General features: G+C 51.6%; 1 protein-coding gene and 1 long non-coding RNA gene across 16 annotated transcripts in view; one reads left to right on the plus strand and one right to left on the minus strand.

Annotated features, from left to right (window-relative positions):
* Positions 1-508: 508 nt before the first annotated feature.
* On the minus strand, positions 509-2,424 carry LOC132528949 (uncharacterized). The gene is made up of 2 exons (XR_009543343.1): positions 2,322-2,424; positions 509-1,139 (listed from the first exon to the last, which is right to left on the minus strand). It is a non-coding gene; the product is annotated as an uncharacterized LOC132528949 (long non-coding RNA).
* Positions 2,425-2,570: 146 nt separating this feature from the next.
* Positions 2,571-26,083, plus strand: part of NCKAP5L (NCK associated protein 5 like) — a 30,597-nt gene continuing 7,084 nt past the window's right edge. For 6 of the 15 annotated variants that reach the window (XR_009543508.1, XM_060166277.1, XM_060166284.1 and 3 more), the window contains exons 1-6: positions 19,774-19,835; positions 20,927-21,084; positions 21,796-21,864; positions 21,968-22,006; positions 22,716-22,835; positions 25,765-25,878. Coding sequence is in view for 14 of the 15 variants with exons in the window: in XM_060166277.1 (XP_060022260.1) it covers positions 20,962-21,084; positions 21,796-21,864; positions 21,968-22,006; positions 22,716-22,835; positions 25,765-25,878 (465 nt within the window). In the remaining variant the exon portion in view is untranslated. Of the gene's footprint in view, positions 2,688-16,980; positions 17,166-17,800; positions 19,027-19,773; positions 19,836-19,920; positions 21,085-21,795; positions 21,865-21,967; positions 22,007-22,715; positions 22,836-25,764; positions 25,879-26,083 lie in introns of those variants that run through there. The other 9 variants (XM_060166281.1, XM_060166285.1, XM_060166279.1 and 6 more) reach the window with 9 other exon arrangements.

Here is a 26,083-nt window from a genome sequence, read left to right on the forward strand (position 1 = left end):
TCAGTGAAGATAAAGGTCTGTGAAGCATAGAGAATCTGCCCAAATCTGAATGTCTAAACTTTCAAGTGTGCAAGAACCTTTAAATTAAGGAGAATAGGTACTTGTCTGACAAGTGCAGATGTTCCAGCTGTGTTTATTAAACAGGGGCGAACATCTGAATGTAAAGTAAAAAATAATCTACATGGTTTGTTTGCTTCCCAAAATTTATTTATTTGGAAACATCCAAAAATAGTTAGAAATGCCTGGCAGACTCTTAAGGTTTTTCTACCCCATGGTTTTGGAATGCAACAGATTAGTGGACTTTTACTGGACTTTTAAGCCCTTGGAGGAAACGATCGTGTCTAATTTTTGTTGTAAGCCCAGGACTGGGACATGGATTCCTATTCAATAAATGTTAGATGATTGAATGAATAGAATTAATCAGTGCTGCAGGATTACAAAGATGCCACTAGCTATAATCAAAAAATAAGGTGAGCTTTTTCAAAATGAAAACACATTCACAAAAAGCTTTGCACAAGAATATTTAGAGCAGCCTTATTCATGATAGCCCCAAACTGGAAACACCCAAATATCCATCAATTGGAGAATGGATAAACAAATTACAATATATTCATACAATGGACTATTACTCAGCAATATAAAAAATAGACTACACATGGCTGAATCTCAAAAACGTTACTAAGCTAAAGAATATAGACACAAAAGAGTACATACTGTATGATTCCACTTATGTGAAATTCAAGAACAGACAAAACCATGGTGATAAAATTCAGGAAGTTGCAGAGGGTGGGTGTTGGTAGGTGCAGGGTAATTGACTATACAGGGGAATGAAGGAATTCTTTGGGGTGATGGTTCAGTATCTTGTTTGGGGGGTTACATAAGTGTATATATTATTGTTGAAATTCACCAAACAAAACACCCAAGATCTGTGCATTTTCTTGTATGTTAAGGATAAACCAGGCTTCCCTGGTGGCGCAGTGGTTGGGAGTCCACCTGCCGATGCAGGGGACACGGGTTCATGCCCTGGTCTGGGAAGATTCCACATGCCGGCTGGGCCCGTGAGCCATGGCCGCTGAGCCTGTGCATCTGGAGCCTGTGCTCCGCGACGGGAGAGGCCACAACAGTGAGAGACCCGCGTACTGCAAAAAAAAAAAAAAAAAAGATAAATCAATTTTAAAAATTGTTTTAAAGCAAAGGTGAGAGAGCTGGTGGGAGTAACCTCCACGACATCTTCTAGGCTCCAATAATCACTATCCTCAGGCAGTCTTCATCAAGCTACCTCTATACTCAAGAATCCAAAATGACTTTTTAAAATCGCCTGTCCTGTCAAATCCATATCCTTATTCTGATCTCCTCCATACAAAACTTCCTCCATTAACTTCTCCCACTTCCCACCCTACCAACGTTATCTGCTCACTGTCCCATGCAGATAATTTGCTCTTTCCTACGTGAATCTCCTTGTGTCCTTACTTCACCTGGATCCTATTCAAGTTCTCTCTGCCCTTCAAATCCCATTTTAAATTAAGGAGCCTCCTTCAGAGAGGCACTCTTGGTCAATTCTAGCCAATTTGAGCACTCTATGTTCCCTGAGCTTTTATGTTCATTTATTGGATAATATGGTGCTTTAATACATCCTGTGTATACCCGCAATAGAAGCAATTTTAATAAAATGGGCAGAGCCTGTGGCTAGGGATCCCTTTGTATTTCTCTGCAGAACCCCCTTCAGAACCTGCACTAAGGGGCCAGACTGTGAAGATTATATGGTATCCAGACAAGGGCAAATAATTGTTTAACCAAGGACCAATGAGAATGATATCGAAGGGAGTTCTGAGGCCCTGCTGGGGCCTAGGTGGGCTGTTTGCTTTTCCTCCTTCAAGCACGCAGTTAGTTCAGCAGGGAAGGAACTCGCCCCCACTGAGACAGCAAGTGGCTGAGAGCAAGACTGTATCCTTTTTCTGGTCAGCCTTCCCTCCTCCTTAACCAGTGAGGAAAAGGCCAACACTGCTCTGAGAGGTGCAGAGCCTGTTCCCAGCGCCCAGGTTTCCATATTGCTGGAAGGACCCGATCTGGGAGGAAGAAAAGGGAGATGGGAGCATTTAAGGCCAAGCAGGCACTCAAGCCTCTTCCCTTAGATTTACACCCAACACGTATGCAGGAAGGCAAATTACAAACACCGACGCTCACAATCACATACACACGTGCACGCCCAGCCCTACAGAAGCAGACGCGCATGCCCACGGGTCCGCGTGCACCTACTTAGTTTTCTCTGCTATAGATGCCCCCCATTCCACCCCCGCTCGGCCCAGCCCGGCTTCTCCTACCCCGGCACTGGGGAGGTTTACCGGGCCCGACCCGGCCAGGTCTGGGCAGTCTGTTTCGCTATAGGGGGGAGGGGAGGTCCTTTCCTCCAGGGCGGAAGCGGAGCGCTCGGGCCGGGCGGACCTAGCTCTCGTCCTGGGAACATCTGGAGGGGGCTGGGAGGGGCGCGTATCCAGGGTGAACGTGGATTGGCTGCGCGGGAGGGGAGGCGGGGTCTGAGCGAGGGGCGGGGCTCACTGGCCCCTTTAAAGCCTTGACATCAAGAGGCGGCCCCAGCACCCCCCTTTTTCTCTGCCCCCCTCCCCCGAGCCGCGGCCATGGACTTGGCGGATCCGGCCTGCCCTAGCCCAGCTCAACACCTGATTTCGGTGAGTTCTGGGCCCACTTGCGATTTAAAGGGCGGCGAGTGGGGGGGGTCTTTAAGCCCGGGCTGGGGGTGAGAGATATGGAGGGTAAGGCTCTCGTGGCAGCCTTGGGTCGGAGAGGGCGGCGCGGCTTCCTGCCGGACCTCGCTGGCCTCCCCTCCCTCTAGCCCGCCTCACTCAAGCCGAAGGGTCCGGCCGCGACTCTGTCCACCCCCACCCCACCCCCTCCCGCCCCTCGCGCCATCCTCGCGCACACTCCGTGGCCCCGGAAGGGAAACTTTCCGGAGAGGGCGATGTTCCGGGGGCCGGTCTACCGCCCCCTTTGAAAGCACTGACCTTGCCCCAGCTGCGCACCCCACCCCACCCGCATCCCATCGTACGGGAGCCGCTTAGCGGTGCTGGGTTGTTGCGCGGGGGAGGCTCTCCCCAAAGCGCAGGCGCGGAGACGAGCCTCTGGCTTCTCTTCGCACTCCTTGCTGTCTCCGTGGCCTGGGGCGGTGGGGTGGGGGAGAGGTGGGGGGAGGCGGAGAGATAGGGGTCTCCCGGAACGACCCTTCAGTGGCTCTGAGGGACTGCGGGAAGGAGAAGGGTAGCTGGGTGGGCTGAACACTAAAGAGAGGCTGAGGAAGGGAGAAGGGCTGGGCAGGGAGTGAAGCCAGGACAGCTCTTGCAGGAAAGGCTCTCTGGGTCCTGGCTGCGGTGCCAGAAGAATGCAGAGAATTTATCTGTGCTCGACACTCCACTGGCCTAGGCCGACTAGGAAAGCGGCTGTCTGAACCCCAGCCCCCGTGGTCTCTCCAGCCCTGGCACTGCCCCAAGGGCACGGAGGACCCTTACCTCCCACAGGCCTGGTTTTCCAGGTGTCTCAGCGCTATCCACCAGCCTGTCCAGCTGCTACTTCTTAAATGCCTGCCTTCCTGAGTAGCCAGGGATCTTAGGCTGCCCGGTTGTCTGGCTGTAAAGGCAGTGCTTCTATGCCCTCCCTACCACTGCTCTCCCTCCCCCACAGGTCCTCCTGCTTAAGCACAGTTGTCTGCCAGAGATAGTGGTGGAAACAAATGCCTGGGACAGGTGTGGTCCTGGAGGACAGTAGCTAATGGTCAGTGTCTAATGGTTCTGTGGGTGGTACTTTGGGGAAAATGAACCTAGCCCAGTTGCCTTGTTGCAGACCCTCTCTTGCAAGATATGCCAGCTGACTCAGAGACTCCTTGTCTTTCAAGAAAGGAGACACAAAATTCACTTCTCATATTTATTGGGTTCCTGTCTTTCTAAGAACAACGTGGGGTTAGTGGGTTTCTTACCTCAGAGAAACACTTGCATCCCTGTCTAGGAAGGTAATCTCCACTTCATTCAACTTTGTCTTCAGTTTATGGTCTGTGCATGAGGTGGTGTGAGCCCTCCAGCATCTCTCTCCAGCTCAGGCCTTTGGAAGAGAGTAAGAACCTGGAGAGGCAGATGGCCTGGGCTGCAGGGAAAAAGGCCCTTCTACAATAGGCAAGCAGAAACCAGTGTGTGTGAGGACCAAGCTGTTATCACTGTGGACTGGGAGTCAGAAGCTCTGGTCCCTGCTCTTCATAGGTTGCTGTGTGACCTTAGCCAAGGTAGTTTGCCTCTCTGGTGCTCTTTTCCACCATGTGTAAAATTCAGCAGTTGAATTAGAAAGCTCTACTATTCCTTTCCACTTTTTGACATTGTGTGGTTCCACTGATGAGTGAAATTGGAGGGGAGTAAGGTCCTCCAGCAGGGTGGCTAAGTTTGAAGAGGTAAGTTGCTTAGGAGTAGAACCTTGGGTGGAGGGACACAGACTCCCTTATCCTGCCTAAGAAAGCCACTGTGCTGCTCGCCCCTGGTGCCTTGGAGTATGAACTCCTGCTGGCTGGGGTTTGGCCCACCCATCAAGGCCTCTGGTGAGACATCCTGGCAGGCCAGTCTTTGAGCTGTGCCTTTGGGGAGGGGTTGAGAGAGGAGGAGGCAGCCAAGGGCCAGCAGGGGAAGCAGATTCCCAGGAGACAGTTTGCATCTCAGCTGTTGGGACTTGTTTTAGGATCTGGGCCAGGGAGTACAGCACACTCATCTACCCTGTTATGGGAAGAGGACAAGGAGAGCCCCGCTGCTGTTGCCCATCCCACCCGTTGGCCCTATTCACCTCACCTCTGTACTCACACCCCCAGCTCCCAGGCAAGGGGTGTAAGGAATCTTCCCTACTGCCCTCGCCCAGCCAGCCTCCCAGACCCTGCCACGCCAGCCAGGCAGCAGCAGGGAGAGACTGCTGCAATCCCACCTTTCCCAGACTCCTTCTTCCATCCTGGGGGGTAGAGCTTTCTCAGGAGTCAGACTCTCCAGGCTGGGACTTGCTCTCTAGCCCAAGAACCAAAGACCTTCACGTTCTTCTTGTTTGTTTTCATCCTTGGTCTCCCAGGTGCTGAGGGAGATGTTAAAGGAGAGGTGGTGGTTAAAAAGGCCGTGGGATCGGTTGAATGTGGAGCACATTCTCCTGCATTGCTTTTCCCTCTGCTAGCTCCCCAGGAGCCCTCTTCCCTGGGCCCTGCTGCCCATGAGAGTGAAGCTAACAGCAGGAGGTATTTAGGTTAGACCCCAAGGAAACCTTCCTCACTGCTAGAAACCCCTGGGATGGAGAATGGAAGCTCCCAGGAAGGTCAGTTTCCCAGAAAGTGGTTAACAGTGGAGTCCCTGTCAGAGTGAAGGATGTGGCTGTTGCTAGGCAGAGGCTGCCGTTTCCTCTTGGGGTGTGGCTCTGAGGCCAGCCAGCCAGAGGCCCCGTTAGAAGCAGGAGGAGAAAGGACTCTTGCCTGATAGCAAAAGAGGGGTCCCTGGCTCCATCAGCCTTGGGTCACCAGAAGCGCGTCTCTCAGAACAAATGCCGCTTCTGCCCCTGCTTCCCCAGCTCCTCCCCTAATTCACCACCACTACCAGTGTCTGCTTTGACAATCCTCACCCAAACCTGGCAGACTCCTCTAGCCCCAGTCTGGCTGCACTAATGGACTGATTGGATTTTCTATACTTGGAGTTTGGGATTTCTGATTGAACATGCAAATTTATGTAAATCAATCTGGGATCTGCCACTATGTCAAAACAACATAGAGTCACAGGCTGGAAGGAATCCTAGAGACAGTCTAGTCCAATGCCCTCATGTTAAAAATGGGGAAACTGAAAAAAAAGGTGGGGAGTACACTGAAGTCTAGAGGGGGAAGTGATTTGTACAATGATGAGTGTCAGAGGCAGGGCTCCTGACTCTGGTCTAATGTTTTACGTTGTACCTTCTGCCTTAATTTCTTGTGCATGAGGGGGCCTGGCCAGATTTAAGGCAGAGAGGGCAGTTCTTGAACCTGATATTGTGGAGAGCTAAGCCCTTGGGGTCAGAGTGTTATCTCAGGGTCCCCCATGGGCTCTGGTCAGCTCTCTTAACATGCTGAAGAAAAACAACTTCAAATCCCTTAGAATAACACCCTTAATATTTTTCCCCAGGCCCTACCCTGGAGGGTTGGAAGACAAGGTCTTTGGTTGCTCCCTGGCTTGGCACTTACGGTTCCCCAGAGCTGAGGTTGTGTCTGTTCCCAGCATCTCTCACAGTACCAAGCATGTAGTAGGCTGCAGGTGGATCTGCACAAGCAGTACCTCCATCTTTACACTTCATCCACATTCAGGTGTGTGCTGCTTCCCTCCACGGCCACAGTGGGAAAAGATATTTGGTCTTCTGTGACCACCCTCCCCTCCTCTCCTGGAGGAGGCACAGACCAGCTGAGCCTCCTCTGCCGGTTTCTAAAGCAGTGACCGACTAGGCAGGCCTTGCTGTAGAAAAGATCTCATTATTTTGAGGTCAGTGCCAAAGGTGGGTGGGGGCTGCTGAGATGGGCTTGGGTCCCAAAGAAGCAGTCTCCCCACTTGACGTGATTTTGATCTGATCTACCCACCTGGCTGCCAGGTGCCTCTTGCTCCCACTTCATGGACTGCGCCTGTCACGTGGGGCTATTTGGAGAGCTGCGCCCTCCCTTAGCCTGTAGTGCCTGTGCACGTTGCAGAGGTGGTGGAGGTGCTCAAAGCAGCTGTTGGCCTGCTTTACAGTGCTTTGGGAGAGGAGTGTTTTGGCTCAAGATCGGAACCCTGGACTCCCTGCCAAGGCTTCCACCAGGCCCTGGCAGCCTGGGGAGGGGGCTTGGGGCACATATGTGGGGTCTTCCTCACCTTCACCCCAAACCCAGGTCTGGCTGACTCTGAAAGAAGCGCCCTTGTCTTCAGCACCTTCCCAAAGCACGACAGATATGGAGCTCTAGTTCCTCACTGCCCAGTGGCCCTCGGCACCTATATCCTTAGCTCCGTGTGAGCCACATCTTTCTCCCTGGGCCTCAGTTTCCCTGTCTGTGCTGATAGATTAATAAGACATCATCACTGGGGTGTGGCACCTGCTTGCTAATTAACGTTTTCCCTACTCTGGGAGTCACACAGATGAAAGAGGCCTGAGGAGGCCAGGTTGTTATTAAGGTGAATTATCATTGCTGCTCTTCCTGATTTCTAAAACTCCAGCAGCTGCTGAGAAGAGCCCAGTTAGGCACAGCTCCCTGAACCTTATGCTGGTCCTTAAGCTCTGGGAGTTCTCCAGGACTCGCTAAGCTTTAAAAAAAAAAAAAAAGTATAGGTATTTTAAAAGGAGAGACACCTCATTCTGCTGCTCGTGCTGTTGCCTGCAAGACTTGAGTGGTGAGTGCTGCTTGGGGTGTTGGTCTGCAGTTCTCACTATAATGCAGGGCTTGAAATTGTCCCTCCCTGAAGACCCTCTGGGTAGGAGAATGATGAGGTCTTTGCTGGAGGGGAATGTGAGAGGCCCTGGAATTCCTGGGGTGTGGCCGTGGGGTTCTCAGCAGCTGCTGTTCCAGGGGCTGATTTATTTCACTCTCAGCTGGCTTGATGTGAGGGCTGTAACTGGCCCTTTTGTGTGAGGATCTGTTGAGACATCCCCAGAACCTGCCCGCGGAAGCCCCAGGCACTTCAGGAGTCCTTTACCCTACCTTACCGCTACCTGTCCCAAACCTTCCCCTTGCTCAAGCTCCCACCTCTGCCTCTGCCCTTGGCCAGACCTTACCCCCTTCCCAGGAGTAAGAATGAACCCAGCTCTTATCCAGGCGGAAGTAGCCCTGACTAACTTTTTTTTTTTTGAGATATATTTATTTTACTTTTTTGGCTGCATTGGGTCTTTGTTGCTGCATGCGGGCTTTCTCTAGTTGCAGCGACTGAGGGCCACTCTTCATTGTGGTGCACAGGCTTCTCATTGCGATGGTGGCTTCTCTTGTTGCGGAGCAGAGGCTGTAGGCGCTTGGGCTCAGTAGTTGTGGCTCGCAGGCTCTAGAGCTCAGGCTCAGTAGTTGTGGCGCACGGGCTTAGTTGCTCCGTGGCATGTGGGATCTTCCCAAACCAGGGATCGAACCCGTGTCCCCTGCATTGGCACGTGGGTTCTTAACCACTGTGCCACCAGGGAAGTCCCCTAACTTCTGAATAGTTTGTTGCTACGAATGCCCACCACAGCGGGGGCTGGGGGGGACCTCTCCCCTACGTCGGGGAGAGATTGCTGAGAAGAAAGAGAGTGAAGAAACTGGTGTTCCTTGGCCAGACCCCACACTCATCTGTCTAGACCTCCTCACCCCTCCCTTGTCCTGGGGCCTGGTCCTTACTTCCTAACGTGGGAAGAAGAGAGTAGATGGCCCCATCTGGGGGGGGCTTTAGAAGTCACCTGGTCAAGTGGTTATTCCTTCTATTTTTTTTTTGTTTTATATTCTTTTATTTTTTCACTAGATTTTTTTTTACATAGTCCAAAGATCAAAATGATACAAAAAGGCATACATTGAGAAATCTTACTCCCCCCTCCACCCCTTCTCCCTCCATAGATAATCACTTATTAATTTCTTACATATCCCTGGTTTTTTAATACAAAAATAAACACAAGTATATATTCTTCCCCCCACCCTTGCCCAAAAGATAGCAAATAGAATATACTGTCTTCATCTGTCACCAGTTGGCAGTATCTGTGTGTACAGAGATTTCTTCTGCCACCATGTCAGGACTCTGGTTTCTGACCTTCACCACCCACCTCAGGGTCCCCCAGTCGACCCCAGGCCAGGAGCAGGGTTCATTTACCTTCATATACCAAACTTCATTCGGATGCCAAAACCAAGGAATTCTCAAGCTATGGCCAGCTCTTACTAAGTACTAGGTGTGGTGCCAGGCTCTGGGGATACAGTGGTGATCCCAGAAGTCCATGTTAATCAAATAATTAAACAGTTATAAAGTTACAGCTGTGATGGAGGCTGCAAAAAAAGGACAAGTACTGTGAGACCAGATAATCAGAGGCCCTCCCCACCTTGGCGTGTGAGGGATGTGCGTGTGTTAGGGGCAGGCACATGACACATCACAGAGCTGGGGCAGGAATCTGGGGCCAGGGCTGCAGAAATGGTACCACGTGACCTGGGAAGCTGGGTTTCTCAACTTGACTTCAGTGGTGTCTCTTCTCCCCACTACCCCAGTCTGTGGGATGTCCTGGACCCCTTGAGTTTTACTGTGTCTAAGACAAGAGGCCCCCTTCTCTGCCAGATGGTGCTGAAAATGCCTACTCCCCTGCCTCCATCCCATTGCCTTCTGTTTCCCCAGCTCTGGGCCTGTGGGCTCCTGAAGCTAGAGCCTTCCTTTCCACTGCAGGCTGAAGGGAAGTTGGGGGGTGTTTGCTTCTCACTTCCTCTGTAGACGGCACCTCACTTCCTGTCCCCGGGGCTAGAAGAAGGCTAAAGCTCTTGGCTTTGCTGTCCCTTCCTCTCTACCCGCCTTGCTTTCCTGGGAAGCCTGTGGGGCCCATAGGAGGAAGGCAGCATCAAATCCAAGGGCTTCTCCCTAAAGGCCCTGCTGGGCTCCTCACCCCCACATCCCCCACCCCACACAAGGGGATCTCTTTTCTCAGATGCAGTCTATTTCCAGATGTGATCTCATCCTTCTCTTCTATGCCCTCTGGGAAGAGAGGAGTCAGAGAGGGAGGTCACCCCATTTGACAGATGAGAAAACTGAGCCGGGGGTTTCTAGGCTTCACCTAGGGGCATGCAGTATGGCTGAGCCAGACTGGAATCAAGGAAGCCTGACTCCCATTTATGGGCACAAACGAGGAGAGCCTAGTCGGAATTGTGGGTGAACCAGAGCTACTTTCTCCTCCCAGAGCAGAGCTGGCAGCTTAAGAGGTCACCTATGGGCTCTGGCCAAATGGCACCCACTGAGCCAACAGTAAAGCTGCCTGGACAGGAAGACACTTGGTTGGCCAGAGCCCGTTCCCTTTGAAGAAAGAGGCCAGGATATGAAGCCTGGGGGAGTGAGTACTAGGGACTGAGCATGGGGGGCTGGCTGAGTATATGCCCAGCTCTTTGGGGCCTGCAGGTGCAGCCTGAGAGCCGATAGGCTGTGCAGCCTCCCAGGCCCTTTTTCTCTTGGATCGGAGAGCAGATAGCTGAAGTTCCAGTTGTCAGCTCTGGTATTGTCTCCAGGAGCCTCTCTGCCTCTGTTCCTCCTGTGGGACCCAGCATATGTCTCCGGTTACACCCAGGATGTTGAAAAGATGCTGATTCTCCTGTTCGGTCAGGAGATAGGAGATGAGTTGGTAACTGGCATGGGCCAGGGGACCAAGAAACACTCACCTTCAAATGCCCTTCAGTCCAGCTGCACTGAGTCATTCTGTTTCCATACACACCCAGAGACGTCTGCCTCCTGCTGCCTAGAATGACCCCCTTCCCTTTTCCTTGTAGCTAAACCCTGTCTGTCTATAAAGGCTGAGTTCCCTAGATGCTCAAATTCTGAAAAACTGTTCCAGCTTAATATTTCTCTCCTGATTTTTAAAGTTCTCCAAAGACTTCTCTTGTGGAACCTCCTTCACAGTACAGCTATTTATCTACATGTCTTACATCCCCTACTAGTCTGAAAGCTCCAAGAAGTCTGAAAATAACTGACCCATCTCTCAATTTCCTCCCAATACCCAGCACTGTACCTCCCACTGAGTGATCTGCCCAGTACATTTGCAGAATGAATAGATTAGTCCCTTTGTCAGAGGGCATCACTGAGACCTGGGAGAAGGTTGAGAGCTTGGAAAAGGTCATATCAATGTTCGGGACAAATCTGAAAATGTCCTTGCTTACTTCTCAGTGTGGCTTGTCATATGGACCTTCAGAGCTACTTGGGTTGGGGGCTGTCACTGGGGATCTTTAAGGGAACCTGATGAGTCCACTGTACCTTCTCACCTGTCCTGTCTTTCTGGTCTTTTTCTGTCTGTAATGAAAGGAGATCACCAAGTTCAGGACCTCGTTGGCAGGAGCAGTGCCCTGGCAGGAAGTAGGGGTGGGGGAAAGGAAATATAAGCAGGACCCCTCCTCAGGGAGCTCCCCTTCTAACAGCATGGAAGTTGCCCCTTCTCTTAGGGAGTACTAGAGAACAGGACGCATTACAGTTTGAAATACTGATCCTGCAGGAGGCACTTGAAGAAGAGAGATCAACATGGGCCACGTCAGTCCAGGACAGCTTTTCAGAAGATTGTTGCTCTGCGGCCAGCCCAGGGCAGGGCTTCCAGGGCCATGTTGAGGGCTTTCATCTGTCCCCAAAGCAGTAGGAGGTCATGGGAAGATTTGAAGCAGGAAGGACGCAATCAGATTTACAGTTTTAGAAAGAAGATTGCTCTGCTAGAGCTCCCTTGGAAAAGAGATTGTGGCAGGGAAAATACAAGAGCAGCCTGGAACATCTTCTCGTGCCAGAAACTAAGCAAATGTTAAAAAATAAGTAAACGTTTTTTTTAATGGAGGCATGTTGAAAGGACACAGGAGCCAACCCGAAAGCATGGCCGAAGCTGGAATTTAAGCAGTAAAATAAGTGGTGATGATAATATTGGATTAAAATCCAAAGAATAAAATAATGCCCGCAAGTCCATACTCATACAAATATGTAATTAAGTAAATAAATGGGAGTGAAGAGACAGCTTTTTCTTACAGAAAACTTCCAATTAATAAATTACAAGGAATGAGGGAAATTGAAAATTATTGTTAGGGCACCATAGTAATTGCTGCAAGCAAGATCCACTGATGCATCCTAAAATGAGGGGGTGAAAATTTAAGCAGAAACAGGATTTTGCATGGTCACAACGTATTGCCCTCCCCCCAAATATTTATTATTAACAAAAGAAAAAGTATGTTTTCATTTTACTGTACAGAAACCCACTAGTAGACGCCACCTAACCAAGTGATCAAGGTTAACATCACCAGTAATAAGATATCTCAGCATCATGTATACACACCCCCTGATAGAATGCACTGAGAAGGGCACATCACCTCTGTGATATTCTTTCCCAAAATCCATAACCTCAACCTCATTGGAGAAAACATCAAACAAACTCATATTAGGAGATATTCTCCAAAGTACTGACCAGTTACCTTCCAAAGTATCAAGGTCATAAAAGACAAAGACTGGGAATCCCCTGGCGGTCCAGTGGTTAGGACTCCGTGCTTTAACCACAGAGGGCTTGGGTTCGATCCCTGGTCGGGGAACTAAGATCCTGCAAGCCGCTTGGAGCGGCCAAAACAAACAAAGACCGAGGAACTATCATGGATCACAGGAGACTAAGGAGTCATGGTGACTAAGTACAATGTGGGATCCTGGATCGGATCTTGGGATAGAATACCAGTGGAAAGGACGTCAGTGGAAAAACTGGTTAAGATCCAAATAAAGTCTATGGATTGTTTTTTTAAAAAATATTTATTTATTTTGGCTGCACCAGGTCTTAGTTGCGGCATGCGGGATTTTTAGTTGCGGCATGTGGACTTCTTAGTTGTGGCATGTGAACTCTTATTTGCAGCATGCATGCGGGATCTAGTTCCCTGACCAGGGATTGAACCCGGGCCCCCTGCATTGGGAGCGTGGAGTCTTACCCACTGGACCACGTGTGGGTTTTTTTTTAAATTATTTTGCTAATGAATGATGTAGAAGTGAGAGCATGCTGCTATGTCTGTTTGTTTTTTTTTTTTTAAGGTATACACACATACACTCACAAATAACTAACACAGAAGAAGAGGTGGAAGATAGCTGCAGAGAGTGGTAGACAAGGGAAACGTTGTCCAGGAGGAAGTGGTCACTCTCAAGACAGAAGAGACAACCACAGAATAGGAGAAAACATTTGCAAATCATATATCTGGTAAGGGACCTGTGTTCAGAATATATAAAGAATTCTTACAACTCGACAGTAAAAAGACACATAACTAAACAATGGGCAAAGGGATCTGAATAGACTTGTCTCCAGGGAAGATATACAAATTGCCAATAAGCCAATGAAAAGATATTCAACATCATCAATCGGAGGAATATAAATCAAAACCATAAAAATCACTTCAGGACTTCCCTGGTGGCGCAGTGGTTAAGAATCCGCCTGCCAATGCAGGGGACAAGGGTTCGAGCTCTGGTCCAGGAAGATCCCACATGCCGCAGAGCAACTGAACCCGTGTGCCACAACTGCTGAGCCTGCGCTCTAGTTTCCGTGCTCCGCAACAAGAGACGCCACCACAGTGAGAAGCCCGCACGCTGCAACAAAGAGTAGCCCCCACTCGCCGCAACTAGAGAAAGCCCGTGTACAACAACAAAGACACAACACAGCCAAAAAAAAAAAAAAAAAATCACATTTACTAAGGTGACTTAGAATCAGAAAATCAGACAATAACAAGTGGTGAGGATGTGGAGAAATTGCAGCCCTCACATATTGTTGATGGAACTCGGGCTTGGGTTCGATCCCTGGTCGGGGAAAATGGTGCATCCACTTCGGGAAACAGTTTGGCAGTTCCTCAAAAAGTTAAACCTAAAGTCACCATACAACCCAGCAATCCCACTGCTGGGTGTATACCCAAGAGGAAATGAAAACATCCATCCAGACAATTTGTACACTGGTGTGTACACTGCTTAGAGCAGCGTTATGCATAATAGCCAAAAAGTGGAAACAGTTCAAATGTCCATCAGTAGCTGAATGGATAAACAAATTGTGGCACAGCCATACAATGGAATATTATGTGGCCATAAAAAGGAATGTAGTACTGATGCATGCTTCAACAGAGATGAACCTTGGAAACATTATGCAGAGTGAAAGAAGCCAGTCACAGAAGACCACCTATTGTATGATTCCATTCATATGAAATGTCCAGAATGGGGAAATCTATAGAGACAGAAAATAGATTAGTGGTTGCCTTGGTTTGGGTGTGAGGGGCTGGTAACTAAGGAGTAATGAAAATGTTCTAAAATTGACAATGTCCATGATTGTATATATCGGTGAATATACTACAAACCACTGAATTGTACACTTTAAATGGGTGAGTTGTGTGGGAGTTGAACTATGTCTCAAAGCTTTAAAAAACATAGTCCAGCAGGAAGTGCCGCCAGAGGCATTTGTGCTTGAGAAGGCAATGGGGACTGAAAAACATTGTAAGATTTAGCATTGTGGTAGCTACTGCTGAAGTTGGACCACGTTGATGAAGGAGTGAGAAGTGAGGGTGGCTTTTTTTTGAGAAGTTTGGCTGTGAAAGGCAAAAGAGGGCAGTATCTGGAGAGATGTCAGGGGGAAATTATTTTTAAGATGAAAGGTACCTGAGAAGTTGTAAAGGTAGATGGGAAAGATCCCTTCAGGAAGTAGACCCTGAAGACATAAATGGGGAGGGTCTGGGGTAGGAACGACTGGCCTTGCCTGGGAAAAGGGCAGCCCCTCCGCTGTAACAGGAGGAGAGAAGGAAGTACAGAGGACTCCGATGGGGCTGGGACTGTGGCGGCGGGAGGTTTGAGGGGTTTCCCCTCTGCTGGCTTCAATCCGCTGGGGAAGCGAGGGGAGGTAGTAGACCAGAAGTTTGAGGCGATTGGAGAGGGTGTGAGTCATTGCAGAGAATGAGAGAGCAACTCTAAGCCTTGGTACGAGTGCCAGCAGGACTGCCCATGTGGCTGAGATGGCCTGCCTTTGGTGAAGAGAGAGTGAGAAATAGCGTGAGCAAAAGCCTGGGGACAGGAGTGTTAAGTCCTGTCCTTCCCTTCCCTACTCTAGACTGGAAAGAAGCGTTGACCTCGAATGCTCAAGGAATCCCAGGGATCTTCTAACTTCACTGTCCAGTATAGTTGCCACCAGCTGCATATGGCTATTTAAATTTAAAATTCAGCTCCTCCGTTGGACTAGCCACATTTCAAATGCTCAGTAGCCATGTGTGGCTGGTGGCTGCCATATTGAACAGCATGGAATAAACATTTTCATCATCACAGAAAGGTCTACTGGACCACACTGTTCTAAGAAAAGTGATTCTTTTCAAACTGCTGAGTCTAAGGACCCCTCTACAATATAAAAATTGAAGACCTCAAAGAGCTTTGATTCATATAGATTGTACCTATTGACATTTACTGTCATACAAATTGGAACTGAGAGTTTTAAACGTTTATTTAATTCATTCAAAAGTAACAATAAACCCATGTTAACATATTTTATGAAAAATAATCATATTTTCTAAAACAAAAAATAGTGAAAAGAATGGCATTGTTCTTCATTTTTGCAAATCTGTCATGTCTGACTTAATAGAAGGCAGCTGGACTCTCATATCGGCTTCTGTATTCAATCTGTTGTGTTATCACATATCACGTAGTCTCTGGAAAATGCCACTATGTACTCATGAGAGAATGAGAGTTAAAAAGGTAAATAATGTCTTAGTCATATTGTGAAAATAGTTTTGACCCTGTAGATTCCTTGAAAGGGCCTCGGGGTCCCTGGACCACACTTTGAGAACCACTGTTCTAGAACAACCTCCACTTGGCATGAAGGAACTTATCCTTGAGAAACTGAGCGATTTGCCTAAAGTCACACAGCAAATAAATTGCATTGTTGGGACTATAAGCCTTCTGCCTTCTGGTCTGAGGCTTTTTCCAGTACCCTTGGCCGGGCTGGGATGGGCCTGCTGGGCTTTTGGGAGTGGGGCCTGAGCTTCTTGGCTGCAGAACCCCTGGTGTGTGCCCCTATAAATAAACCCATTGTGTCTGTCCGTGCCCCTTCCCTCTCCCCACCCGCAGCAGTTGCTTTTATTGTTGGGGTATGCTGTGAACAGGGAACGTTGAGGATCTGGGGGAGGAGAGAGAAAGGGTATTGAAATCTATAAGCCTTTTGAGCTTGTAACACTGCTGCCCTTCCTCCTGCCCTGCCTGGAAAGGCAGGGGACTGTCCTACTGTCAGTTTGAAAGAACCTATACCATGGTCTGGAGGTTCTTGGAGTGCCTGTGAAGAGGAAGTTGGAGGAGGGGTGCAGTGGGCCCCTTCCCCATGGACACTTGCCTCTCAGAAGGGCTATTGTGTCTTGGGGCCAGTTGTCTGGAGGAGGAAAGGAAATTCTTGTCTGCCTCTTTCCCTGAGTGGGGAGGAGACCAGTTGGAATACTTAGGGCTAAAAGATGCTTTAGGCCAGATTAAGGTGGCCACTTTCAGGCTAGGAATGCCCTGGGGCCTCAGTCCTCATTTTCCTCCCCACACCCCAGGGCAGCGCAAGGGCTGATCTTGTCTGGAAGGGAGCGTTTGCTGTGGGTGAAGAAGTTGCTGTTTACAAGTAGACTTTTGGGTGTGACTGGGATTTCAGAAAGCAGCTGGGGGATGGGGGGAGCAGAGGGGAAATGGTTGTGTTACGGATGATTCTGTTATTAAAGTGAGCTCCATCTCTGCCTTCCCACAGCTGCCCACCCCTCCCCCACCTCCTGGCTCCTTGCTTTTTTCCCTAGAGGACTGGGGGGGGGGAACAGCTGGTGAGCGAGGGGCTCATCAGGGCCCAAAGGCCTTGGCTAAGGGCCAGGGTAAGGGAGCCTGGAGGACAGGCTTGCTGCCATCTCTCTGGCCCCTTCCTCCGAGGCCTGGACTCTGAGTTTAGGGAGGGGTCTTGCTGGTGCCCTGGCTGGAGAGGGGGTGGGAGCTGCAGACTCTACTCCTTTGATCTGGCTGAAAGGCCAGGACAGTCCCATCTTTTGGGGCTGGGGGGCCTTACATGACTGACTAGGCTGAAGAGATAGTGGTCACCCAGATTCACTCAGGGATGGGGCTGCACCCACCTCATCCCCGGGTTACCCAGAAACCCCCTGAGCAGCTGTTCCCTCCTTGTCTCTGAAGGAGGGCCAGAGAGGCTCTGCTCTTCCTCCCTTCCTCCCCCTCCCTCCCCTCAGCACTGAGGTCACCTCCCTCTGAATCAGGCTTTTGCGGGGCGGGGTTGCCCGCTGGCAGTTCTGGCGGGAGAAGCCTCCCATTCAAGCTCGAGCTCCCACCCACTGCAGCTCCATCCCTACCCATCCTGGCCAGCACCATGTGTTCCAGACCCACATCCACCATCTGGGGTATGGTGTGGGACCACCAGAGGAATGCCTGAAACCAGGGCCATCCTGAAAAACCCAAGCCAGGGCTTTTCCTGGGCCCCAGGTGGGCTGAGCACAGAAGCTGTGAGTAGCAGTTGTGGGGCCTGAGGGAGGATGACGGTGCTTGGCCCTGGGGAGGTGGGTCCCACTGACCCTGCAGGGACAGCCACTGGGGAACCGACCTGAGTTTTTTTTGTTTTTGTTTTTTCTCATGAGATTTGGGTCGAAAACCCAGACTCTGAAGGGCCAAATTCCTAATTGGGCTCAGATTGGGAGCTAGAGGTGGTATTATCTCTCTCGATCTTAATGTTCCCTAGAGGAGGGTAAAGATGCAGGAAGTTTTCTTTTCACCATAGAAATCTTGAGCTCAAACTCACCCTGCTCACAGCGTGCGTGCGTTGTCTCCCCAGCGCCAAGTTTAAATGCAGGCCTCTTCCGAGTGACTCAGCAACCCAGGCTGACAGCTTCCTGCCTGCCCTCTGCTTGTGGCCCTGCAGACACAGAGAAAACCCGTCGCCCTGAGTTGGCTGGACCACTTTGGCAGAGGGCAGAAAACTTCTCCCCAAGGTGGGGCTGAGTCACAGCCTGCCTTCAGCCGACATTTCCGGAGCCTCTCCCAGGCCCTGCTCAGGATACGGAGCCCGACCCCCATGACCAAGTTGTTGCACTTAGGGGGCTTGTCCCTTGGAGGGTCTCCCCTAGGTCACAGTGGGATTCAGGCCTCCCTGCCCTGGGATCCCCAGGGGCTCAGATCAGGAGTGGCAGTAGTTGGCTTTGTGGGGTGTGTTGGGTCCCTGCCCTCCTCAACACGCAAAGCCACATATACCTACTGCACAGCCAGCCCTCGCAGTCTGGGCCTTATGCCTAAGCTGGATGCTTTTTTATTTATTTTTATTTTTTTTAGGATAAGATACCCTCCTAAACCACCTTCACCCTTAGTTTGGTTTTTGTTGTGTGAAGAAAACAAAGACTCGAGGTTTCTACTGTTTTATCTTTCCCTTTTCTGGCCTCCAGACACTGCCCTTTCATCCTACTCCCCTCCTTCATCCCCCTGTTTTTTTTTTTTACACTCCCCACCCCAGCCCCTCTACTCCTGGAGGTGTCCACTGGGGAACTAAGTGGTGAGGGGGCTGAGGGGACACTGGTGATCTGTGGGGACAGGCCTCTCCTAGAGCAGTGGGAGCCTCTGCCTGGCAAGAGGATGGTGGCCCAGAGATGGGTGATGTGGGGTGGCCTGGAACTGGTCCAATGGTGGAGGTAACCCGAGGCCTTTTTTGGTTTTAACCTCTATTTGTGTATGTGGGAAGGAGGATTTTTCCTGAATTATTTCGTTTCTTTCGAGGCCTGTCCATTTCTAAATATATCATGCATGATAATGTTGCGAGCAAAATGAAGTTATACTTGATACATTTTTATGACGTTAAAATAACAAAGGACTTTAGATTGTGGCAGAGTGTTAAAAAATAAGCATTACACAGTTTTTCCTTTTATTCTGGTTTTCAGAAGCCCCCTTCCCATTATTGTGCACACATGCTTGTTCTCTCTCCCTCCCCCATCCCACCCAGAAAGGAGCATTCTCCCTTTCTGCTGTTACCCTTTCTCTTTCTAGGGTATCAGGCAGAGAAGAATGAGGACTGGGCTGGCCCTGCAGCTGGAGGGCTGGCAGGGACGGGGTTGAAGAGGAGGAGGCCCCTGAGGGCAGGGCAGAGGGGCAGCACCTCACATCTTCAGGAGACCCTCCTGCTCAGACCCCCTGGGTGACGGGCCTGGGACTCAGAGTCCACTTGCAAGTGAAACGCTGAAGTAGCAGTGGGCTCCAAAACGTGAAAAACCTCCATTTATTGAGTCCATGCAAGACACTCTACATATCTCACTTCATGCTCCAACAACCCTTTGGACTAAGTATTCTTATCCCCATTTTACAGGTGAGGAACAGATTTTGCAGAGTCAGATTCTAACCCAGATCTCTCTAACTGCAAAGCTCTGAGAGCACCGGGACTAACTACACAGAGCACACAGTACAACGTGTGTGTACAGAGAGGTTGCATAGGAAGGGGGGACCCAGGCCCATCCACTGTGCTTTGTGAACCTGCCATATGATGTGGGCAGCATCCTTTGCCTCTGGCGCCTGCTTCAGACCAGGCTGGCAGCCCCGCCTTGCCCTCCTTTTACGAGGTCAGTAGGAGAATCAGATGCGATTGATGATGCATGAGAAAGCGCCAGCACACAGGATGCACTCTGGGTATGTGGTGTAGCTTCCTGTGCCTCAGTTTCCTCATCTCACATATAGGTGTTGATAATAGCACTTAATTCCCTTTGTGGTTGTGAGGATTAGAGAAGAATTTTGGAAGGGCTGTGTGGCTGTTCATTCCCCTCTGGCTGAGAGCTGGGGATGTTTGCACTGGCTCTTTCCTCTGCCTGGAATGCTTTTCCCATTCCAGGGTTTCATCCAGCCTTCATTCAGGTCTCTGCCTTGCTGTCACCTCCAGAGCCTTCTTGGAACCTGATGTCTGTTCATTGGTTTATCTGGTATTACCTGCCTCCCCCAATAGAATGGGAGCCTCATAAAGGCAGGGCTTTCTCTGGCTTGTTTATCCCTATGGCCCGGGATGCCAGGCCGCAGGAACCCAGTAAATGCATGGCTGACGTCGTCTCCCTCTGTGTCTCCACAGGCAAGGTGACCATTCTGGCTGCTTGCATGAGTGTGCCAGCCTGGGTGAGAAGGCAGAGACAGGTGAGAGGCTGTGGAGCCCGTGCGTGCCGGTGGTGGGGACTGGAGGGCTGGGGTGGGAGAGGCAGCCCCTGTGCCCCACGGCGGGGAAGAGCATTCAGATGCCTGACAGCTGCCGAGGGCTCCTCTCTTCCTTGGTCCCAAAGTGCTAAGCCCCTTTTGTGGGAGCCGCAGTGGGTCAGGGAGGCAAGTAGCTGGTGGTAGACTGGGAGCCTCCCGCCTTTTATGTTAGGAAGGGTTTCCCATCTACTGGAAATTTCTGCAATATTTGTGCAGAGGAAGGAAATGAGTACTTTCCTCTAGCTGAGAAATTGAAACTCAAATGGAAGGTGAGGACTAATCAGGTAAAGCCAGTCACTATGGCAACAGTTTGGGGGCGGGGATCACATAATGCGATACAGGTCAGAACCCTGGCTCTGTGTGCTCAGGCAATGACACACTAGTCTGTACAGCTGTCAGTCTGTCTCTTATATGCCATGTATCACACCAAGAAGTGTGAGTGTGGACAGTGAAGTGAAGACAGTGACCCTGCCCTCGCAGAGTCTTGGGGGACAGTCACAGAGCCGTGCGGGAGCAGTACCTGACCCGGCCTTGGAGTGGGGGCCCTGGAAAATGAACAGGAAGGAGCTGGCCAAGCAGTAGGGGGACCCCAGTAGGGGGACTGGGTCTCTTGACCCAGTCAAGAGACCCCTGCGGAGGGCCCAGCATGCACAGAGGCTGGTCCCCCGGGGCCTCGCTGCAAGCAGGGAGGCTTGGAGGCCTGCAGGCCACCTCCCACTCTGCCCGAGAGGATACCGGGTGCCAGTCTGAGGCCAGCGTCAGCGGAGAATTCAGGTTTCTTGGCTCCTGGCCAGTGTCTGTGTGACCTGTGAGAGGGCGAGAGCAATTATGGGTTTTATAAAACAATGGTCTCTGTTCTTGAGATGGGAAGAGTGTGTCTATGTATCTGTCCCGTGAGCAGGAGTCTTAGCCTGACCCTGAGTTGTTACAGTGTCCGTGGCACGGGGGTCACACTGATCCAAACTCCGAGAATACTGACAACTTTCATCTCTGTCCTCCTCCGCCTCCGCTCATCTCCCCATGCCCTGGAGTAGCCTGCGGGGCTTCTCTCACTTGTCCCCAGGGCCTGATGTCGGAGGCCATGGACCAGCCGGCCGGGAGCCCTGGAAACCCGAAGCCAGGAGAGGGTGGTGAGGGCAGCATGGAGCCGGGCACCTGCCAGGAGCTCCTGCACCGGCTGCGGGAGCTGGAGGTGGGGCACGGGGCGGCGGGGGGCAGCTGTGCTGGCCAGAGCCCTGGGGAGCTTGGGTGGGTTCTGGGGTGCGGGGGGCCCTTCCCCTCAGCCTGCTTTGCCAGGCTGGAGCAGAGCTGAACGTTTCTTTAGCAGAGCCCCTCTGAGAACCCCTTTCCTTGCTCTTTGCTCTGCAGCCTGCGTCCAGCGCAGGACAAGAGGCGTGCGCAAGGGGGGCCATCCTAACCCCCAGAATGTCTCCCTTCTTTACCCCTCTTCTCCCCTTTCATGCCCCTGCTCTAGGAAAGGGGTGGCCGCAGAGGCCACAGAAACGTCTCAGGAGTTGAGGGACAAAGACATGGATCCTTAAACTAGGCCTTTTACTACATGCCTAAGACCCTGCCCTCCTCCCTCCAGCCTCCTCTGCCCTCTCCCCAGGGAAATAAGGGTTACTTTTGGCACCTCCCACCTTCAGTCCTCCTGGTTGCTCTGTCTCCCCAGCCCCTGCAGCCTCACTGACTGAAGTTGGGGTAACAAAAGACCAGCCATCTCAGCTCTGCCTTCTTCATGCCCTGGGTCTGCAGGCCTCCCCCTGGCAGAATCAGACCAGAGCCAAGAGCTGGGGCAGGGGTAGAGCTAGTAGGCTCCTTGCCTCCCCTTCCCCAAGAGGGACTTGCCCGGGGGAAGAATGATCCCTTAGCTTCCTATTTGCCCTCCTCTTCCTTCCTGCAGGCAGAGAACTCGGCACTCGCCCAGGCCAATGAAAACCAGCGGGAGACCTACGAGCGCTGTCTGGACGAGGTCTGTGGAACTGATGCTCCCCACAGGGCGGATAGCTTGTCGATTCCAGGCAGAGGCTGGGTTGGCTGACAGCTCTTCCTCAGCTCTGCCTTTCTGTCCCCAGGTTGCCAACCATGTGGTGCAGGCGCTGCTGAACCAAAAGGTAAAAGGCCACAAGAGACTTTCTCACCCTCTGCCCTGAGCCCAGATGCCCTGGGAGGAGGCCCTGGGTACAGCAGGGGAGGGCCTTCCTGTGGACCCCTGTACCTGTTTAGATAGGGAATAGAGGAGGGTGGAAATGGCGTCTTGGCCCTCCAGTGAAGTCCCCTTTCTCTGTCTTGGACAGTCCATACTTGGCTAGGTAAGGCCAAGTCTCTGAGCTATGGTAACTTTGATTTGGGCTTGAATCCTTCTGTTATCCTGGCCCCAGCTAGTCTCTCCAGGTTTCGATGGCCCTGATAGCAATGTTGATGTTGTAAGCATAAGGTGACATCTAAATATTTACTCAAGTAGTGTGGGTAATTTCTTGACATGTGGGCCACTGACCCCCAGGTCTTCCTCTGCCTTATATGGGCCCTTCTTTGATGTGTGCTTTCTAAGAGGCAGGGGATTGGCTCCAGGATTGTGAAAGTTGCCAAAGGGAACGGAATTACCTCTGACCAGGGGTGGTAAACGTTAGAAAATTTACCATCCCCAGAAGATGTGATAGCCGTAAACATAGGCAGGGTCAGCTCCCTCAAAGAAGGAGGTTGCAAGAGAAGGGCATGCCCAGCAGGAGTGCCCGCTGCTCTGATGAAGGCGACTGTGCTCATACCACTCTCCCTCTCCCCACCATCCTCTCTTTGTCTTCCTCCACCTCCCGGGGGTGGCAGGACCTGCGGGAGGAGTGCATCAAGCTGAAGAAGAGGGTATTTGACCTGGAACGGCAGAACCAGATGCTGAGCGCCCTGTTTCAGCAGAAACTTCAGCTCACAGCAGGCTCCCTCCCTCAGGTGGGCACAAGAGATTCTCCTTCCTTCCTCACATCTCGGCTTCCTGCCTCCCCCCAGCCCTGTCAATATCATCACCCTCTCTTCTCCCAGACACCTACAGAAGTAGGCCGTCAGCCATTGCCCTCCATTCTGGGGGCTGTGGCCATCCAGGGCAGGCCGACCTAGCCTGATAGATCTGAGCCTTAGATGAGGGAGAAACTTCCTGAGTTCCCTTAAGCTTGGCTCTCCCCCACCTCCCAGGTGCTCCCCGCCCAGCTGGACGGTATCCCTTCTTGTTGACAGAAAAGATCCTTGCTTCCTCCTTCAGATGGGTGGAGGCTGAAAATGCCATTATTTCGAGCTCCCAAGGCGCCCGTTTGGCCACTGCGTTGCCTTCTTCTTGGCCAGGGGCAGGGGTGGGGCCAGGTGTAAGGCAGTGCTTGGTGTCACAGAGAGGTCAGGAAAGGCACTTCACCTGGATGACTCTCTGCACGCCTAGCTGCATGTGCTCACCCACCGACCCAAGCATGGCTGCAGACGCTGTCCCTGCTTCTAGCCCTGAAACCTGCCTTACCCAGGAGAAGCAGGAGGCTACTGGGAGTAAGTCCTGGGCTCAGTTAAGATGTCACTTGGGGTCCACTCTGTCAGGAAGCCCCAAGGATGGGGTGAGACCTGGGTGGGTCAGGAGCGGCTCCAGGTACCTGAGGTGAACGGTGGGTTCTGAGGTCAACCAGCACACCGCCAACCCACCCCGACCTTGACAGGGAGAGAAACGCCTTGTGTGTATGTCTGAATTTGTGTGTCTGTGATGCAAACCAGGCAGCTCTTGGCTCCCAGATCCTGAGCAGGATGCCCTCAGCTCTCTGGGAAACCTGACCCCTGGCAGGGAAAGCGTCTCACCACCATGGCCTTTCTGCAGCCCCTGTCTCACCAGGCCGGTGCAGACCTGGGTGAATCAGCGGCAGTGACTCTGCAGCTCCCCCTGCCTTGGGTCTGTTCCTACTGTAGGGTTGACCCAGGAATCCCCAGAGACCTGACCCACACCAGCCAAGCTTACCCTGTTGTCCATACCCTTCTCAGTGACTGATGATAACAGAGGTGAAGATCATCCTGAAATCATTTGTTTTTTACTTAAATGAATTCTGGGATTTGAATTGGGAATTTTTAAATGAATTTTGGGGTTTGGGACCATAGATTGATCTTCCCCAGAAGTAACATGACATAATGGAAAGAGCACGAACCTTGGCCTCAGATAAACTTGGATTGGGTCCCTAACTTATCTAATTCTTAGCTGTGCGACCTTGGGTAAATTATTTAACCACACAAACCACAGGTTTTTTCCCTTATAAATGGGGATAAAAATACCTCTATTGCAAGTTGTTGTGAGGATTAAATGAGATAATATCTAGTGCTTGGCCCGTAGTAGATAGACAATGACTGGTGGCTAGTTGTCATTATTAATGTTATTTCCAAGTTGTGCTTCCCTAGGATGGAGGCTCCATTGAGCAAATGCTAATTAAGCTCTTACTGTGAGCAGTGCCTTTGCCAACAGATATGGAATTGGACAGAGCTGTGGCCTGTGCAGAGCGAACGTAACTGCTGAGAGCTGGGGCTGCTGGACACTAAGGCAGGGCTACAGAGTGTGACACTGCTGACCAAGAGCCCAAGGGGCAGAGAGGCCTTCAGAGATGGGCTGGGGAGGGTTCCTTGAAGGAGGTGACGTCAGACCTGGGCCCTGATGGATGGGAGATTTTAAAAGACTGCAGTAGGGGTCTGGGAGAAGGGGTTCCCTGTGGAAGGAACAGAGCAGGGAATCCTAGGGAGCCTAAGAGTTGTTTAGCTGGACTTGAGCAAAGGATGTGTAAAGAGTGAGTGAGAGAGAGCTGGGGATGGTGTCAGGGAAGGACCAGCAGGCCCGGCCGGAATGCCGGCAGAGGGCTTCAGACTTGTCTCTGGAGGCAGTGGGCAGGCAGAGGAGGCTATGAGTACAGAGACGCTTTAGACAAAGAAGAAAAAGATGCTTTAGGCTGCCTGGTACACAGGAGATTGAAAAGCCACCCAGCCAGGTCAGAGAGACTGAAATGCTGAGCAGGCTAGAGGTGTGAGGATCGTGGGCCGCAGGAGAGGCTGCAGCTGGCCAGGCTGGAGGGGAGGCAGAGACACCGCAGAGACAGGATTTAACAGCCATGGAGAATGTGACGGGGAGAGTTAAAGCTGACTTGTATCTAGTCGACATGCCTAGCAGAAGGGGAATGAGAGAGAAGTGATCCATGATTAAGTACTACTTTTGTGGGAATTCCCTGGCGGTCCAGTGGTTAGGACTCCACTCTTCCACTGCAGGGGGCGTAGGATTGATCCCTGGTTGGGGAACTAAGATCCCACATGCCGTGTGGTGCAGCCAAAAACAGTACTACTTTTGTAATCCTCAGAGCAGAGATTTCACAAGAGGCCATTCAGGGGAGACAGAAGTGATAACTCCCACCATCTCTTTTCCAGGACGCAGTAACAAATGCCTCTTCCCTTAGTCTCAGCCAACCCCGTGGATGCTGGGTCACGGGTAGTCAGAACAAGAAGGGGCCTCGAGGCTCACTCTCTCTGTAATCAGGGAGGAGGCCCCTCAGAAAAGCAGAGGGTCCTGGAGGCTCGCTGGACACCTGGGTTAGGCCTGCCACTGCCTGCTGGCCCAGGGGCACTCCTCTTTCTCCAGATCTCCCTACCCTGTCCCACCTCCCAGCCACCTGGGCTTGCACGTCTTCAATCTACCTGTGCTGTGGTCTCCCGAGGCTCCTCTGACCAAGTGGTGAGAGCCACACCTTGGGCCGGGAGATGTCACCCAAGGAACAGACTTGGAAGAATGTTTCCCTGCCCCTGGATGGGAAGCCATAGCTTCCTGTGGGAGTAGGGACCTGGGACGGACAGCACCTGTGCTAACCTCGCCTCTCCCCTGCAGATCCCACTCGTCCCACTCCAGCTGCCTTCAGAGCCACCAGCCTCTCCCTCCCTGAGCTCCGCTGAGGGACCGGCCACCTCGCTGCCTCTGGGGCGCTGTGCTGGGCAGAGAGAGGTAGGAGCGCTGGGCACTGTGGTCTGTGGCTCCGCTGGCTCCGGGCTCGTCAGCCGGTGCTCCACGGCTGTTTCCTAATGAGTCCCAGGGGAAGGGCTGCTTCCGGGCACAGATTCTTGTCCAGGCTGGGTGTGAGCCCTCAGCTGTCAGCCTCGTACCAAGAAAAACAGATCCCCACCCCCAGCCACTGGTCTCGTGAGCGAAG

The sequence above is a fragment of the Lagenorhynchus albirostris genome, chromosome 11 (genome assembly GCF_949774975.1).
Source record: "Lagenorhynchus albirostris chromosome 11, mLagAlb1.1, whole genome shotgun sequence".
NCBI lineage: Eukaryota > Metazoa > Chordata > Mammalia > Artiodactyla > Delphinidae > Lagenorhynchus > Lagenorhynchus albirostris.